Source organism: Rhea americana, unplaced genomic scaffold, assembly GCF_003343005.1.
Source record: "Rhea americana isolate MKP2758 unplaced genomic scaffold, rheAme1 scaffold_112, whole genome shotgun sequence".
Lineage (NCBI taxonomy): Eukaryota > Metazoa > Chordata > Aves > Rheiformes > Rheidae > Rhea > Rhea americana.
Window position 1 is genome coordinate 1,115,399 of NW_028185173.1, and position 15,897 is coordinate 1,131,295.

General features: G+C 39.0%; 1 protein-coding gene across 1 annotated transcript; it reads left to right on the top strand.

The window, feature by feature from the left end:
* Nucleotides 1-1,686: 1,686 nt before the first annotated feature.
* On the top strand, nt 1,687-5,252 carry SOSTDC1 (sclerostin domain containing 1). Its single transcript, XM_085316339.1, has 2 exons — nt 1,687-2,052; nt 4,258-5,252. The coding sequence occupies exons 1-2, from the start codon at nt 1,848-1,850 to the stop codon at nt 4,671-4,673; spliced, it is 621 nt and encodes a 206-aa protein (XP_085172465.1). The 5' UTR covers nt 1,687-1,847; the 3' UTR covers nt 4,674-5,252.
* The last annotated feature ends 10,645 nt before the right edge of the window (nt 5,253-15,897 follow it).

The following is a 15,897-nucleotide window of genomic DNA, read 5'->3' on the forward strand; positions in this document are numbered from 1 at the left end:
GCAGACCTTTGATTAACTTCTGAAGAAAAAAAGTGCTCAAATATTATTGGCTCTCTATTAATGGTAATCTTCTCCAACRGTTTGCTTTAGGAAACTTTCTTTTTTCTACCTGTTTTTAAAAGGAAGGTAAAATTTACTTCTTTCCTTTTGTGGTTAAAAAATATGTCCCATAAGAACRGAAGATGGAGCTTTGGCAGGGGTTAGCACTGACCCCACTCCTCCATACGTTACTCTGCTGAAAGACCTCACTCTGCCTTGCAACATTCTTGTTATTCCAGAACTGGGTTGGGCGAGTCGTAATAGATGCAGGCACTGAACTCCCTTCCCCACGGACAGCTCTGCCACCAGTGAGTGAAACTCACTTCACCTTGCAACACTCCTGTTGTTCCAGGGTCTTTTAAGCAAAGGCTATCAATTAGGTACTGATGGTGAATCTGTCTTTACTCTTGCTGAAATCTGTGGTAACTTTCTTAGGGATGCAAGAGCAAAGTGTTGCTGATAAGGATAAATGTCTATTTGGGACCAGGATGAAACAAACGTGCCTTCTGAATCAGTAGGATTTTGATCCTGACATTAGAAGTATCTAATTTGTGTACTGGTTCTTTTTTTTTTCATCACTGCAAAAGAAATCCAGGGTAGTTATCAATTCAGTTACACATAGTGTAAGTGAGATTAGAGTCTGATCTTTACATGATGTGGCCTCATATGTGGTTGTGCTTTCTCCCAAAGAAAAAAAAATCCTGTTAATTAAGACACACAATGCAGATCACTGTTGTTTTATTTATAATGAAAATCTATACGGCATATTCACCACTGATGCCAACAAGCATTGGCCTACTGACAGGATCTCAATTTACACTGGCATTTAGGTTTGCAACATAGTTTAAGTAATTTTATGGAAAATCAAATAAGGGTGGGATAGAGTAAAATAATATGTCAGAATAAGGACTATTCTTCCCTCTTTGTTTCCTTCATTATATGAAATAATGCATTTAAAATAAAACAATGCTTTAGGCARTGTACAAATCTAAAAAAGACTAGTTTGGTGAATGAGCATAGTAAGAGGCTATGAATATGGATCTGTTTGTACTAAGGAGCCTAGAGGAGTTGCTTTTCATGCATAGTGACACAGAAATATATACTTGTAACTCTCTTTACACCAGGGAGAGAATATTCCCCTAAAAAAGTAGTTTCTCTGTCAGTGCTCCTTGTTGATCAAAGCTGCATAATTTAAAGTATCTGGAGGCAACTGTAAATTATTCACAGTATATTTTTCGTAAGTGGTCTTGGTATATATCAGACAGCATTTGTGCAACTTGCAGTTTTCTGTAACTTCCACAACATTTTGCATCCTTACAGAGTTGGTAAGATTTCCCAAAGGCACATTAGGGAAGTGAGGAAGCAACTGAATAACAACAGGAGCAAGAGAGATTCACTCTGACACTTTGTGTTAGTCACATCACACAAAAATGCCAGGCACGCAGGGCCGTATGCAATGGCACAGCCCGCAGCCTTAGGTCTCACTCAGCCCGAATGCTGCTATGTGGTTCGTAAAAGTTTTCTGATACCCTCAAAAGCCCCAAGCAGGAATCCTGCAATTAGTGCATCTAACTCCTCCTTTACTGCAGTCTTCTCTCCTATTGGTAAAAGGTCTTCGCAGGCTCGTGTAGGGATCCCACCCCTTTTGTGGGTTTTCATTCTGAAGCTTTCCACAACTTTACACCTGAATGAATGCCAAGCCTCTCTGAATATATAAGAGAAACCCTTCAAGAACAATTTCAGAGTTACCGAGAAGAAGCAGAAGAAAAAGATTTCACCCAGCTCTGTCAGACAGAGACTGAACAACCATGCTTCTCCCTGCCATTCACTTCTACGGCTTTCTCCTAGCTTGCATCTTCACGGAAAGCTACTTGGCTTTCAAGAACGATGCCACAGAGATACTTTATTCACACGTTGCTAAACCTGCTCCAGCGAGCCCAAGCAGCAATAGCACGTTGAATCAAGCCAGGAATGGAGGCAGGCACTACGCCAGCACTGGAGCCGACCGTAACAGTGAGTATCCTACCGGGGCCCTTCCCAGCGCCTCCCGCAGCCCCTGCCCTCCGGCGGCGGCAGCGGGGCCCCCTCCAGCCCCGCGGGCGGAGCGCAGCCCCCGGCCGCGGCGCAGCCCCCGGCCGCAGCGCCCCGCTTCGCTCCCCCGAGCGCAGCGCTGAAGGCAAATAGCGCCTCCGGGAGAGCGGGGGCCGGGCAAAGGTGCTGGTTCCTGGCTCCGGGCTCCTCGCCGAGCGGCCCCCCGGCGCGTCCTGCAGGACCGTCCCTCTCGGGCGGGTTGCTTCCTGCGGGAGGTTCAGCCAGGAACGGCGGGTTTGATGCTGGTTATCCAGCAAGGACAAAAAGAGAAAGCAAAAGGAGGGAGAGGCATTTCCAAAGTGCTCACCTTCTCAGCTCACCCTCCCACTGTGGGCACGGGAGTGTCCGGGCTACCTCTGAAATACAATAAAAAACTCTGAATTTTGTTCCCACTGTTCAGTTTTACTTCCTGCTGTAGACTTACCTGCTTAGCACCTCCAGCAAAAGTAAACAGATCAGCTCATAATTTACCTATGATCTCTGCTCTGACATGTCTTTTTATAGCTAGTCTTTTCCTGATGAGTTTTATATATAAATATATAAGACACAGGGGGATCTGGAAACCTTCTGCTGACTTTATCTGTTCCCTCTCCTGCCCGCCTCCTTAAAATGAAAGAAATCCAAATACACACACACATGCACACACGAACCCACCCACGACGACTCGATAAAAATAGCGTCATCCCTGGAAAGTGAAGGCAAAAAGTGACACAGATACCTTTCAGCTAAGCCAGGTGTGTCAGCTCATATGAATGCTAAGGTTTAAGTGCACAGGAAACATCTCATCATTATGAGATTACTGGAGCAGCCCAGTAGGTATTCATTGTCAATGAGGTGTCACTAGAGAAAAGCTGAGCCAGGATATACATAAAAACAGGAGAGACAAACTCAAATCTGTGACCAGCTGCTTCCAGGTACATTCCTGAGTGCAGCTGCAGGAAGACAGACTTGAATCTTCTCTGCAAGTCAGACAGGAGACCAATCCTTCTGTAAACAATCCCTCAGACCAGGCTGCAGATTTACAGATTTGTGTTTTGAGACACCAGGGACGGGGTGAAGCTGTAATCCTAACTCAGTGTCTGTTCAGAACTCGCTTCCAGAAGTCCAAGTAGAAGTAGAAGCAGCCTGTAGCTGTGCTATGTAGATGTACCTTCAAAGCCTTTTTATGATTCACTTGAAAATGGTTCTAGTAATTACTTCTATTTTAAAGGCATTAGTTAATTGCCTTGTGTGTAGAACCTGCACTGTAATTGTCCTTCAGAAAGAGGGAAAGCATAGCCAGTAAAGATTGCTTATTAAAACTAAGAGCACTGTGGGCGTCTATTTCAAAGTGTAATTACTGAAATAAACAGTTGTGTTTATTGCAGGGTGCAGAGCTACACACAGACGGGTACAAACCTGCCTGCATTAGAAGCTCTGCATTTTGATTCTGTGTCAGTTGCCTGAGAGAATTTGCAGGATCCTCTACATTATACAGATTATGAAGATTACTACAAATACAAAGATGGTCTTATCCTGAAGGCAAAACGGCCACTCTAAGTTTGTTATTGCTAATCATTCATACTTTGCATGTGGAACACCATTCTCTAGTAACTTCAGTTGTTAYCATTTTTATGGTATCTGTGTGTACAGCAAAAGTGCTCAAATAGACTGTCCACTGTAACTGTGCAATGGGAAAAAATACACTATTTTTAAATTCTTTTAAAAGTACATTAATAGTTTCCACAGCACTATTTCTCCCTTGCTAATGATCCAATATAATTGTTGTAAACATTGCAGAGCAAGTTCCCTAGACTAAGAATAAGCAGGAAACATTTCTTCCGTTGGGGCATTTTTTCTTTTCTAAAAGGTATGTCCTTGAGAAGAAGCCTAGAGAACAGAATTTCCTCCTCCACTACAACTGCTTAAGTGCACATCATTATGATCACTTTATGCTGTGGTAATACCCAGAGATACCATCAGTGCTTGAGGTCCTCGTGTTGTGGGGCACATCAGTAACAACATGTCCTGTAAAAATTACTGCCTATGTTGTATTCTGCAAAACATAGCTCGTTAATGTGGCAATGACTGGTTAATAAAATGTTTTCCTTTTGAATCTCAGTCTTCATTATTCTGTGCATTCTGCAGATCGTGTTCAAGTTGGCTGTCGGGAACTGCGGTCCACCAAGTACATTTCAGATGGCCAGTGCACCAGCATCAGTCCTCTGAAAGAGCTGGTGTGCGCAGGCGAATGCCTCCCTTTGCCGCTGCTCCCCAACTGGATTGGCGGAGGTTATGGAACCAAGTACTGGAGCAGGCGGAGCTCGCAGGAGTGGAGATGCGTCAATGACAAAACTCGCACCCAGAGGATCCAGCTTCAGTGCCAGGATGGAAGTATAAGAACCTACAAAATAACTGTGGTCACGGCCTGCAAGTGCAAGCGATACACCAGGCAGCACAACGAGTCCAGCCACAACTTTGAGGGAACCTCTCAAGCAAAGCCTATCCAGCATCACAAAGAGAGAAAAAGAGCCAGTAAATCCAGCAAACACAGTACAAGTTAGAAGTCAGGCATTCTTTCCTCTCATCTCCCTTCTCCTCCCGCCAAAACTGAACTCATCTATAACCATCTGCTTTACAGATCTGACTGCTTAAAGACAAGTCTGCCATTGCTGTGTTCTCAGCTGACACTACATAYGTATTGCTTTGACCAAAATCAGAAGGGCCGTTCTCGGCATATGGACCTTTTCCAAATGCTCAAGACGGAGAATAACAGAAGCCTTCTAAATCCTTTAAACTCTTCCAATTTCTCCAGGCATGGAGGCAAAGAGAAGTTGCCGTGAATATTCACTGAAGTCTATTTGTAAAAAGATGCTTTTTTGTGTGTTTTCATGAGAACAATTATCACATCTACTGCCTTCTAGATCTTGTTTTATGAACTTCTGACAACGGCTTAAAAATACATCTAGTATCTGCTTTCAGATTCATTCTAAGAAAAAAACAGCTTGCATGCTGACCTTTCTCTTGTTATCTCAATATACCAAAAATTAAAATATGCATGGCAGCAATTGAAAAGTAAAGCTGAACAAACTATTTATTTGTTGTTGTAATTATTTAATGAGCTTTTATGCGTGTTATTTTCCCTCTAAAATGTTCTTATGTTTATAGCTTTTCTCATGTATCAAAGTATTTTCCTATGATTTGTGGCTGGATTAGAATATACATTTTGTAGATAGTGTAAAATAGATGTTTTAGCATTCTTGGTACATATATTTTCACTTTGAACATTTGTAGACTTAGGTGTTATTTTGAAGTAACAACTTAAAAATTGTTTTTTCCATGCTCCACTCTGTATTATTATTTTTTTAAAGTGTGCAATCAAAAGACAGATATGACTTCCTTTCAAATTCTTTTTTTTTTCTTTTTTACAAAAATAAATACTGGTAAAAAAGTATTGTCTGGCTCTACGTATGAAAATTAACATATTTTAATGAGTTACAACACTGAATCTTAAAAAAGTAGGAGAACATTACATGGTTTTAAAAATCTAGCCACAACATTTAGCATAAAAATAATCTTGCTGTGGAATCTTTTTGGYTGTAGAAATCTTACATGACTATTTAACAAATGGTGCTTATTAATGGTCCAAACTAGGATCATACTTAACAATTCTCAAATTGTACATTGCAGAARAAGTGTATATTTGGGAAGTGTTACAAGCTAGTAAAGCACCACTTTTTTTTTCTCAGTAATGATCATCAAGTCAAAGACTTACGGTAAAAATAACATTCAGTTTAATCTTTCTCATAGAGCCAATAGAGTCCTACACATAATCCACAGCTTATTACAGGACGTATTAGCAAACACATAGTAAGCAATCTATCCTTCAACACACAGTCCAGGAATCATCTGTTCTTAATCTTTCAGACTATATTCAATTACTACAGGAAAGATTTTGCTACGGCACTCTGCTGTTTTTAAATAATTGCCTCTTATACCCCATTGACACCCAAAGAAAAGATTATCTAAGAAGAAAGTAATGAAAAATCTTGCCTAACAACGTGTCACAAGTTCTCTCTGACCTTCGTTTTCTCATTCCATCTTGCATTTTAATTTCACAATGTTCATCACAAGGCAGAGAGCTTCCTTAATTCCTAATAGAAAATTGTTTGAAATTCAATGATACTGCTTGTCTTACTGAATTCTAAATTTTAACAGTAACATTTAAATACTTTTTCCTCAAAGCTACTTTCAAGAATCCTCTTAAAAATCTGTGTATGGAAGAAGATAATGTGCTTGCATTTTAAGGCAATACACATGTTGGTACTGTTAAAAAATAAATTAATAATCCAGTTGTTTGAAGTTTAGTTCTRTGATCATGAAAATATCAGAATGATGAGAATAGAGATGAATTATACATAAACTCTCTGATCTGAGTAGCTTAAAAGATCCTTCTTTAAGCCTAAGAAAACAGCTGAGGAATAAAGGAGTTAACAGGGAGAGAGGTGGCATGATGTTGCTCCTAGAYATATCAAAGCAGTGAACCTACAGGGAGCGTAGCTTTCGATTTTAACAGACATTATAGTCTTATTCAATCAGTTTTATTTTTATTCCCMATTCATTATTCTCAAATGCCAAATATATATCTGATTTTAAATTGCTGTCTCTTTCTTCAAGTTGAAAAAGCACTGAAGACGGACAATGGACCAAAATTGAACTAAAATTTTATTCAAAGCCCATAGTCACTATGTTAGAAAGTTGGTCTGCCTGTTCTGTGTTTGACACATAGAAGGATGATGAAAAAAGACACACATGTTGCTTATGACTCTCCTAAAGCCAGTGAAGTTTTGACTGCAAAACCAATATGCACATTCAGTAAGAGTCCACATTTAGCAATTTAGATAGTAACTCTTTCCTACTTTGTCTCCGCATGCAGAAACACTTGTAGGGGAATAAATCAACACATTTCTATTAAGATGACTTCATGGAATTTTGCTGGACATGCTAAAGACCACAGGGCCCATCTCTATATCTGGCAGACTTCAAGAAACATAAGGGAAGCCAGGTCTTCCTAGTCCATCACGTTGAAGTGTCACCCAAGTTACTTACTATCTCTCCTTTCGCAAAAACTTTGGCATTTTGCATCAGAGATCTGCAGAAAAGCAATTTTAGGAACAGTCATGTTGATGAACTTTGTTAAAAGATAGTGTCACTTCTCATCACTCATCTCTTAGTTCTCAGTGCTCCAACCTGGCTTGTACAATTTGCCTTCTCTTTCATCATGCTACTTGTGAACTCACAGGGATCTATCCAAGGATTCAGACAAAAATGCAATACAGACAGTAGTATGGGTATATCCAACTGCCTTTCTCTATATGGAGAGTTTCCAGCCTGTAAAACTGTAGTGGGTAGGACATGGGCCATTGTGCTTGTACCTACACTGGAGAATCTTGCCAAATTTTATAGAAGATTCACTGAAAAAATGGTATTGTTTAATTTGAAATAGTATGACATGTCTTCTTATATTGTTTGTTTCACAGTTAAAAAGGAAATGCATATATGCTAGTATTTTCTTAGTTTTTACCTAATACACTAAGGCAAATACATAGAATAAGCATGTAAATATTTTGAAAGGTACAGGCTTTTTTTTTTTTTTTTTTTTTTAATAATTACATCACTCCATGGTCTGGAATTTAGTGCAGAGCACTAAGTCCAAGGGTTTCTTTAAAAAGTGTTTCTCTGCAGTTACCATAACTGCAACCTGCAGTGCAGAATGAGCTCTTTCATCTTATTGCCTCTTTTTCAATGAGGAAATAAATACTTGTGTCACGCTTCTTGGATGACAGACAGTCAGTCTCAAAACAAAGGAAGATGTCTCCACTTTCACAAAATGTGGGTTTTCTACAATTCAAGGGTTGACAAAAGAAGCAGGTTTTGCTTCCCATACATTTAAAGCAAAAACAATTAAAAAGAACCTAATATCGTAAGTACTCATATCTGCTTCTTTAGAAAATCAAAAGTGAATGAGTTAGAAGCAATCTGTTAATCTGTCATCATTATTTCATTACCTTCCAAATGATGAAAAYTGTTCTCAGCTAAGGGGTAATTTGTTTTGTAATGAATGGAAATCAATTTTTCTTATACACCACTAGAAACAAATTTAGCCAGATGCTGCTTGTTTGATAGCACGTTAGCACTCAGAGGCATACGATGGAGAGGCAGTGGTAGAAAGTATGCATCATTAGAACATTAGAAATTATGGAAGTCAGGAAGGCCTGACACTTACAGGCTAGAATAGGAAGGCCCTTTAAGTTTATTTATTCATTTTTTTAGTAACAGCAACAAATTTGTTCTCTTCCCTCTTCAGTAACCTTGGAATCAGAAACACCTAATTCAAGTTCAGTCATTTATTTGGAAATTAAGGTGACATTTGAATAACACCCTTCAAAACACCTAACAGATTTCTGCTAGTAAATCACTGTAGTCTTCCTAACCTTGACCTTTATATCCTTCCTGAAGAAGTACAACATTAATCAAGAAAGGACTGTTCAACGCATTCCACTGTGGGAGTCATTTTGCTACAATATTAACTTGAAGGTGTTCAGTGGAAAATTATAAGGAATCCTTACTGTTGGAAGGTATCCTGTTCTCATGATGCATTTCCTTTCCCGTAGGCTAGGCAAGGRGCTTTGATTTCAAAGTCATTGACACATATATAAACATAGCTTCAGGTTAAAACTGAAATTTCTCAAGAGATTTATGAGTTAAGCAGACATTCTGTCACTGGATTTGTTAGTTTTGCCTGAACATCGCCTCACAACAAAAAGTCTGCCTGTGCATCTTTCTGAAAGACATCCAGCCTTTCAGATCACTCATTATGTGAGTTATGTGGACTGACACCCCAGAAAAGTGTGATTCACATGTGGTATTGCCTATCACCTAGTTAATATTCAAAAAAAATACTTTTCCATGCTTAAGTAATGCTGGTCAAACTATACTCAGGAAACACGACCTGACATGAAAATCATTTACAACATATCCCCCGCCCCAGCTAATGGCTCAGAAAAATCTTCCTGAAGTTTGGGTTTTTTTTAACTCACTTTGGTTTGACTACATATAATAGTGAATGAGGTAATATTACACTACATAGCTCTAGCTCAGGCCTTCTTAATGCCTCTGTACAACAGCAGAGAAATACAGAGGATCTCTTAATGTAAATGAAAATCAGGTCCACCGACTTTCATGGAGCTGTTTGTGGGATATGGTACTTTATGAAAACAAACGAAGATAAAAAAATCCATCTCACTGGAAAAGTAGCATAACTCAGAATACATTGCAACTATAGTATAGTTCCGTATACTAAACCTCAGACACTTGCTGTTAAAAAGTGACTTCTGTCATCATCTACTTAGTGTTAATAAATATTGAATGAGCTCATGTTTTGCTGAATGCCTTGTMTAATTTCTTGTCTCTTTTGACTTTTGTTGCTCCATTTTAGCAGTTGCATAACAGCATATTATCATCTCATTATCGAATCCTTTACCTGTTTTGCATTCTGTTTGCTATAGCACACTTTACTGGGCTTTTGGGTATGAAAATATTTTCAACCTCCTTTTAGTATCAATGGATGCATTATTTTTAAATTTTGAGACCCGTRTGTTTCTAAAATGTAAAGCTGTAAAGATTTTGGCTTCAGCAAGAATCATTCAGTTTCCTTTTTACTGAAAAAGCCTGCTGAAATTTTTGCTCTTGTACTTTATTATGATTTTTAGGATGGTAGCCAGAAGAGCTATAGCAGCAGGGAACAGGTTGTATTTTGTATTGCTGCACTGCACCTTTTGTTTTCTGATACTGAAATGTCTGAATTTGGGTGTATCTAGAAGAGGAGAAAGGAGTGAAAACTGTTCAAAAAAGTGGAACAAAACAAAATGTGGAGAGCATGTGCTGCGTATCCTTCATTTTTTCCTGATCATCATGACCTTTCATGAGACTATAAAAGACTCGTTCTGTCCACAGACAGCAAAGCCAAACAATAGCCAACGCACATGCTGTCCTTAGGATTTAACAGACTGCAAAGTCTAAATCAGCATGGTGGGTAAGAACTTCTGACTGTCTCTGTGTCCCTTCCTCCCACGCAAAGCAGACAGAGCACAGTGTATGTCACCCATGAATCCCACACAGACCTAGGACATGTCAGAGACGCTTCAGAATCTGACATCCTCACAAAACCTCATGTTTCACTGCACTGGTCACATCCTCTTGCCTGTCGCCACAACTTGCTCTTTCTGAAAGAAGAATACAGTTGAAGCTGAAGATGTTCACAGATGAGGTTCTTAGAAAGTTGTCAGTCTATCACACACCTGGACTTTTCTGTTGAAGAATTTGACCTAAATCCCTGCTTACAACTTACATTAAAACCTGTCAGTAGAAGGCTTCCCTCTCAGTGTTACCCTTATAAAATTACTGTAATCTGATTTAGTGAACAAGACAATTAAGAATATAGTTAGTGAATTATTCATATATTCTCTTAGGTGCTCTGCAAATATTGTTACCTTACTTCCTTTTGAGCTTTTAGTAATCAGTTATGAAGCTTGATACTTCTGCCAAAAGAAAATGTTTGCAATATACCTTGCCAGGAGAAAATATTAATAAAGATTTACATTTTTAATTAAATACTTTTCTGCATACTTCTTACATAAAGCTTTAATTATATGGCCCATTCAAGCAGCCGTCTGGATCTTAACTTAATAATGAAGTTCTTGGTGGCATTTTTTAAATCTACTCAAATACTGTAACCCCTTACAAATCCGCCTGCTTCTGCCCTCCACTTTTAAATTTCTGCCTATGACAAAAATCTAAGTTTCTTTCCTATGCCGTCTCAATGGCCATACTTTTTACTTTCCAGTAGTTAGATTACTTGTTCCACAATTCTGTTTTCATACAAGAAAACTGCATTATTTAGTCAATTTTTCTGAAGTGCTCAGTGCTGCAGAAAACTGAATGTACATGGAAACACAAGTGTATAGACATAGGTAAGTGTCAGGGAGAATTTTTAACTGTAAAATAAGTGGGACTGAATTACTCAAAAATAGTAACAGCATTTTTCATTAAGTAACTGGTTTGGATTAGGATGTTGGAAAATGGTTAACCTTTGATGGTTGCTCAGTGGTATATGTTAAATAGATTCAGTCTCTATATAATTGCTAGATGACAGCTAGCCACATTGCTGCAGTTGCGAAAAATCTGCAATGCTGATCTTTCAAAAAACTGAACAGGATCAAAGAACTGACCCYTTCCAATCTGCCATTTTTATATTAGAACTGGACAAGCCAGCAAAAGATGAGGAAAAGAATTTGACAGGAATATCGTGCAARCATTCTTTCAGCATATTTTGTTTGCTAAAAATTAACTGTTAAAAGAAAAAAAAAAGAAAAAAAAWTCACAAATTCTTGATGAACAAAGGAGGCTATTTAAGGCATCTCCCTTATAACCTGCCAAAATGGTTAGAATGTAACACTAGAGAAGCCAACAGAAGAGGGAAAAAATGACCCAACTATAAGTGACTGTTTTGTTTGAAGTACGCCATACAAAGCCATAACCAATTCAAAGTCCAGTTTCTGTGTTGCATCTTAGATCATAGAATCAGTAAGGTTGGAAGGGACCTCTGGAGATCATCTAGGCCAACTGCCCCGCTCAGCAGGGTCACCTAGAGCATGTCAGACAGGGTTGCATCCAGGCAGGCCTTGAAGATCTCCAGAGAAGGAGACTCCACAGCCTCTCTGGGCAGCGTGTTCCAGGGCTCCGTCACTCTCACAGGGAAGAAATTCCCCCTCACGCTCAGGCGGAACTTCCTGTGCTTCAGTTTCTGCCCATTGCCTCTTGCCCTGTCACATGGCACTACTGAAAAGAGTTTGTCCCCATCCTCTTGACACCCTCCCTTCCGGTACTTATACACATTGATAAGATCCCCCCTCAGTCTTCTCTTCCCCAGGCTGAAGAGGCCCAGCTCTCATAGCCATTCCTCAGAGGGCAGGTGCTCCAGCCCTCTGATCATCCTCATAGCCCTACGCTGGACTCTCTCCAGTAGCTCCATGTCTCTCTTGTCCTGRGGAGCCCAGGACTGGACACAGTACTCGAGATGAGACCTCCCCAGGGCTGAGTAGAGSGGCARGATCGCCTCCCTCCACCTGCTGGCAACACTCTTCCCAATGYACTCCAGGAGACCATTGGCCTTCTTGGCCACAAGGGCACATTGCTGGCTCATGGTCAATCTGTCCTCCACCAGCACTCCCAGGTCCTTCTCTGCAGAGCTGCTCTCCAGCAGGTCAGCCYCCAGCTTGTACTGGTGCCTAGGRTTATTTTTCCCTAGGCGCAGGACCCTGCACTYACCCTCGTTGAACCTCACGAGGTTCCTCTCCACCCAGCTCTCCAGCCTGTCCAGGTCTCTCTGAATGGCAGCACAGCCCTCTGGTGTATCAGCCTGATGCAATTTCAGTCCCTGACAGTATAGCTAGGAACAATCTTCATTTGTTAAGTCAAAATTCACATGGATGGAATCCCTCCTGTATGACCTCTGTCAAGCTGAGTAGGTTCTCCTCATCTCATGTTCTTCAGACATGGGGCTAATTAAGACCACTCCTGGCATTCTGTGTTTAATGCCTCATATAACAAGAGGCACAGAAGTAATACTGTCCGTGTAGTAATAAGCAGTAAAGCTTGTACTCCTACAGTATCTTTCACAAAGAATCTGCAAACTTCAACAGGTGTTATTTGTTTCTCTCCATCACTAAGTTTGGTGAATAGTTTCATATCCTCTCACAAGCATTGCATGGAGATAACACAGAACACTGTAAAGTAATAAAACAAGGCATGATAATAGGCACACACCAAATTTAAAACAAACAAAAAATTAGAACAGTGAAAATCCCAACTCTATTACAAATCTGTAATCAGCTCCTGAGCATTCTCTTCTCCTCCCGTACATCATTCTCCATCATTGGCATTTGTGGCTGCATACTACATATTTAACCAATTCTATAGACTCTCTATTTGAATTGTTACAGGAGAAGGAAAYTACTATTAGTCTTTCCTCAGAGGTAGCTGTTTCTTCAATTTTAGAAGCAAATCAGAAGAGAATAAATTAACTATTTATTTTTTACTGAAATGATGGGGCCAGATCCTAATGACTGGTGCCACAACAACAGTTGAAAGTAGCCTCTGGGATTTCTCTCCTTCAACTTCCATATGTCTTAATCTGAATTATGGTCACCATATAGCACATTCAATCGTACACCCCAAAATGCAATTCCTACAAACCACAGCAATAAGTGGTGATGTTAAAGCTCGGTAGATAGGCATTTCTCACCTCGGCATTATTTAGCAAGGTGCCTAGAAGCCATAAGCACTAACCACTTACCTGCAGCTAAGTGCTTAAGGCTTGWGTCAGCCTTCTCTCAAGAGAAACTACATGAGGCCTCCTCCTTATCACCTACTTGTCCCAGCACTTTCCAAAGCAGTAGGAGACTTTACTCAAGTCCTTAATATCTCTGAATTTTGTAAGAACTCTTGCAGACAGGGACTCTTACTCTCATGAATTATCAGGTTAGATATTGTGGGGTAATTATCTTAAAGCTCTTCTACTTTGCATATACAAAATACTCATTAGCTCTTGAACTAACTTTCCATATCCCAGGGAAATATCCAAAAGCATTATAGAGAAGGGACAAACATTCCAGCAAGAATGTAACATTTTAGGTGGAGGCTTTAAAATGTGTGTCAAACATCACATGAAATCACTGCCAATTTTTTCTCCAGTACTTGCACAAAATGTAAGATGACCCCATGCTTGCTTTATTTTTGGTGTATGCAGTGATCATGGACTCTATAATAAATTTAAGTTATCTATGTAAAACAATGCAGAAGGTGTGACATAAAACACACATAATACCTAATACAATTGGTGAAATTCAACATATGTTTTTTTAACACTTGCCTACAATGAAGTGCAAGTATGGAAACATTCCATTCAGAGAAATGTGGTTCAGAGACCACATTTCCTTTATATTTATACCATTCATATTCTTTAATTACCCTTCAACCATTAAAAAACTAAAAATCAKTGCACACCTCATTAACCAAAATTTAGAGCCTACTCTGCCAAAAATCAAAACCATACTTAAAMATACTCTGCAGAAACATGTTATGCAAAATAACACAAAGCCAACAGCATTTATAATTCTCTTCAGGGATTTGATCTATAGGTGATTCTATATACAGTGTATATTAGGCATGCAAGTACCCTTGGATATTTGATAGACAGCCTAACTATTTATATCATTTAAGTTACACATGTGCATAACTCCCTTGCTGAATAAAAGCTATTTTGATCTCAAATCCACACAGCAGTAGGAGCAAATCATCAATAGCATAACAGTTTATGTAAATATTACATACATCTATACCATTTTTCAGCAAAGAACATCAGACCAAGACATAAACCCTTTGCAATCATATTAGAAAAATATGCTAATATGAAACAAGGTAAGATTTCCCCAAAGGAGTTAATTATGATTTGGAAGGAAAATAAATTTGGCTTTTTCAACTTTCCATTGTCTGCCTCAAGCCATATGTTCCCTGTGAATTATACCGATTCGGGGCCTGTTGTCACCACAGAGTAAACACTCTGAGACAATTGCTGTGCAACTAAGACTGAAACAGCAACAGAGCAAGTCAGTCCAAAAGAGCTGCAGAGGGTAGATCAAGTCTCAAGTGCAAGCAACAAATAAAAGATGGTGAAGATCATAAAAAACCCCAACTTTCACCCTACTATTTTTTCTAGTGAWCAACCACAGCTGAAACAAAATGCCTGGAACAAAATACATACTTATATTTATGCTTTCTCATTTCTTTTCATTTACAGATGTAGAAGTGATGATGAAGCCATAATGCTTTCAGATCTGGTATAAACAGCAATAGGCAGGTAAGATGAAACCTGAAATACTGTCCTTTCAAAGCTCTTTAGATATCCAAAGAATCTATGTCTGCCTTTGTAAAGAATGACTTCCACAATCACAAGCACAGACATTGATTACATAAAGAAAGGCAAGTCAGCTATCGTAGGTGAACAGAAAACTCTCTCTATATAAAATGAATAGATATTCTACTTGTTAACTTACAGCTCTGGGTGTTCATTTTATGGTTTGTTGCAACTGAAGTAACTGYTACATATCTGGATAAAATCAGTGAAATATAATCCTGCAAGCAAAAGGTCCTGGATGAAATCCTGCATCACTGCTCAGAATGCTACAGATCTCATGTTAGCTGCAAGAATGGGTCACAGAACGTAAATATTTTTAGTTCTGTCTTCTATAGAGCTTGCATTTCCATAGTAGGAAGTACTGAATTCTTTTTTGGTAATTTTGTTTTAGCATTCACTTTAGTTTGCCAGCTATTACTTGATTGCATGTACTGCAATTTTTAATTAAAACATGTAACTGTTTCACTCATTTTCTACAAGAAGCTTTTAGTACAATTTCTACTGCTCCAATAACATAATGTTCTTTGAAAATACTATTAACAGTTTCAGTCATAGATTTTTTTCCCCCTCTCATCAGCTAATTTCTCAGGTGAATTTCACTTTTGTAATTTGATTCCAATTTGTGCATATCTTCTTTCTTCAATTAAAAACAAAACTTTTCATTTCAAACATGTGATTGGCATATTTACTGCATAATTGCAAACTACCAGTGTGGTTTCAGATGTTATGGCCCTGCAAAGAAATGATGGATT

What these genes read in the sequence shown, in the direction of transcription:
- SOSTDC1 (XM_085316339.1), top strand. Translation starts at nt 1,848, where the DNA reads ATGCTTCTCCCTGCCATTCACTTCTACGGCTTTCTCCTAGCTTGCATC. An exon ending in CACTGGAGCCGACCGTAACA is followed by an intron (nt 2,053 to 4,257) that starts GTGAGTATCCTA and finishes TGCATTCTGCAG; the next exon opens with ATCGTGTTCAAGTTGGCTGT.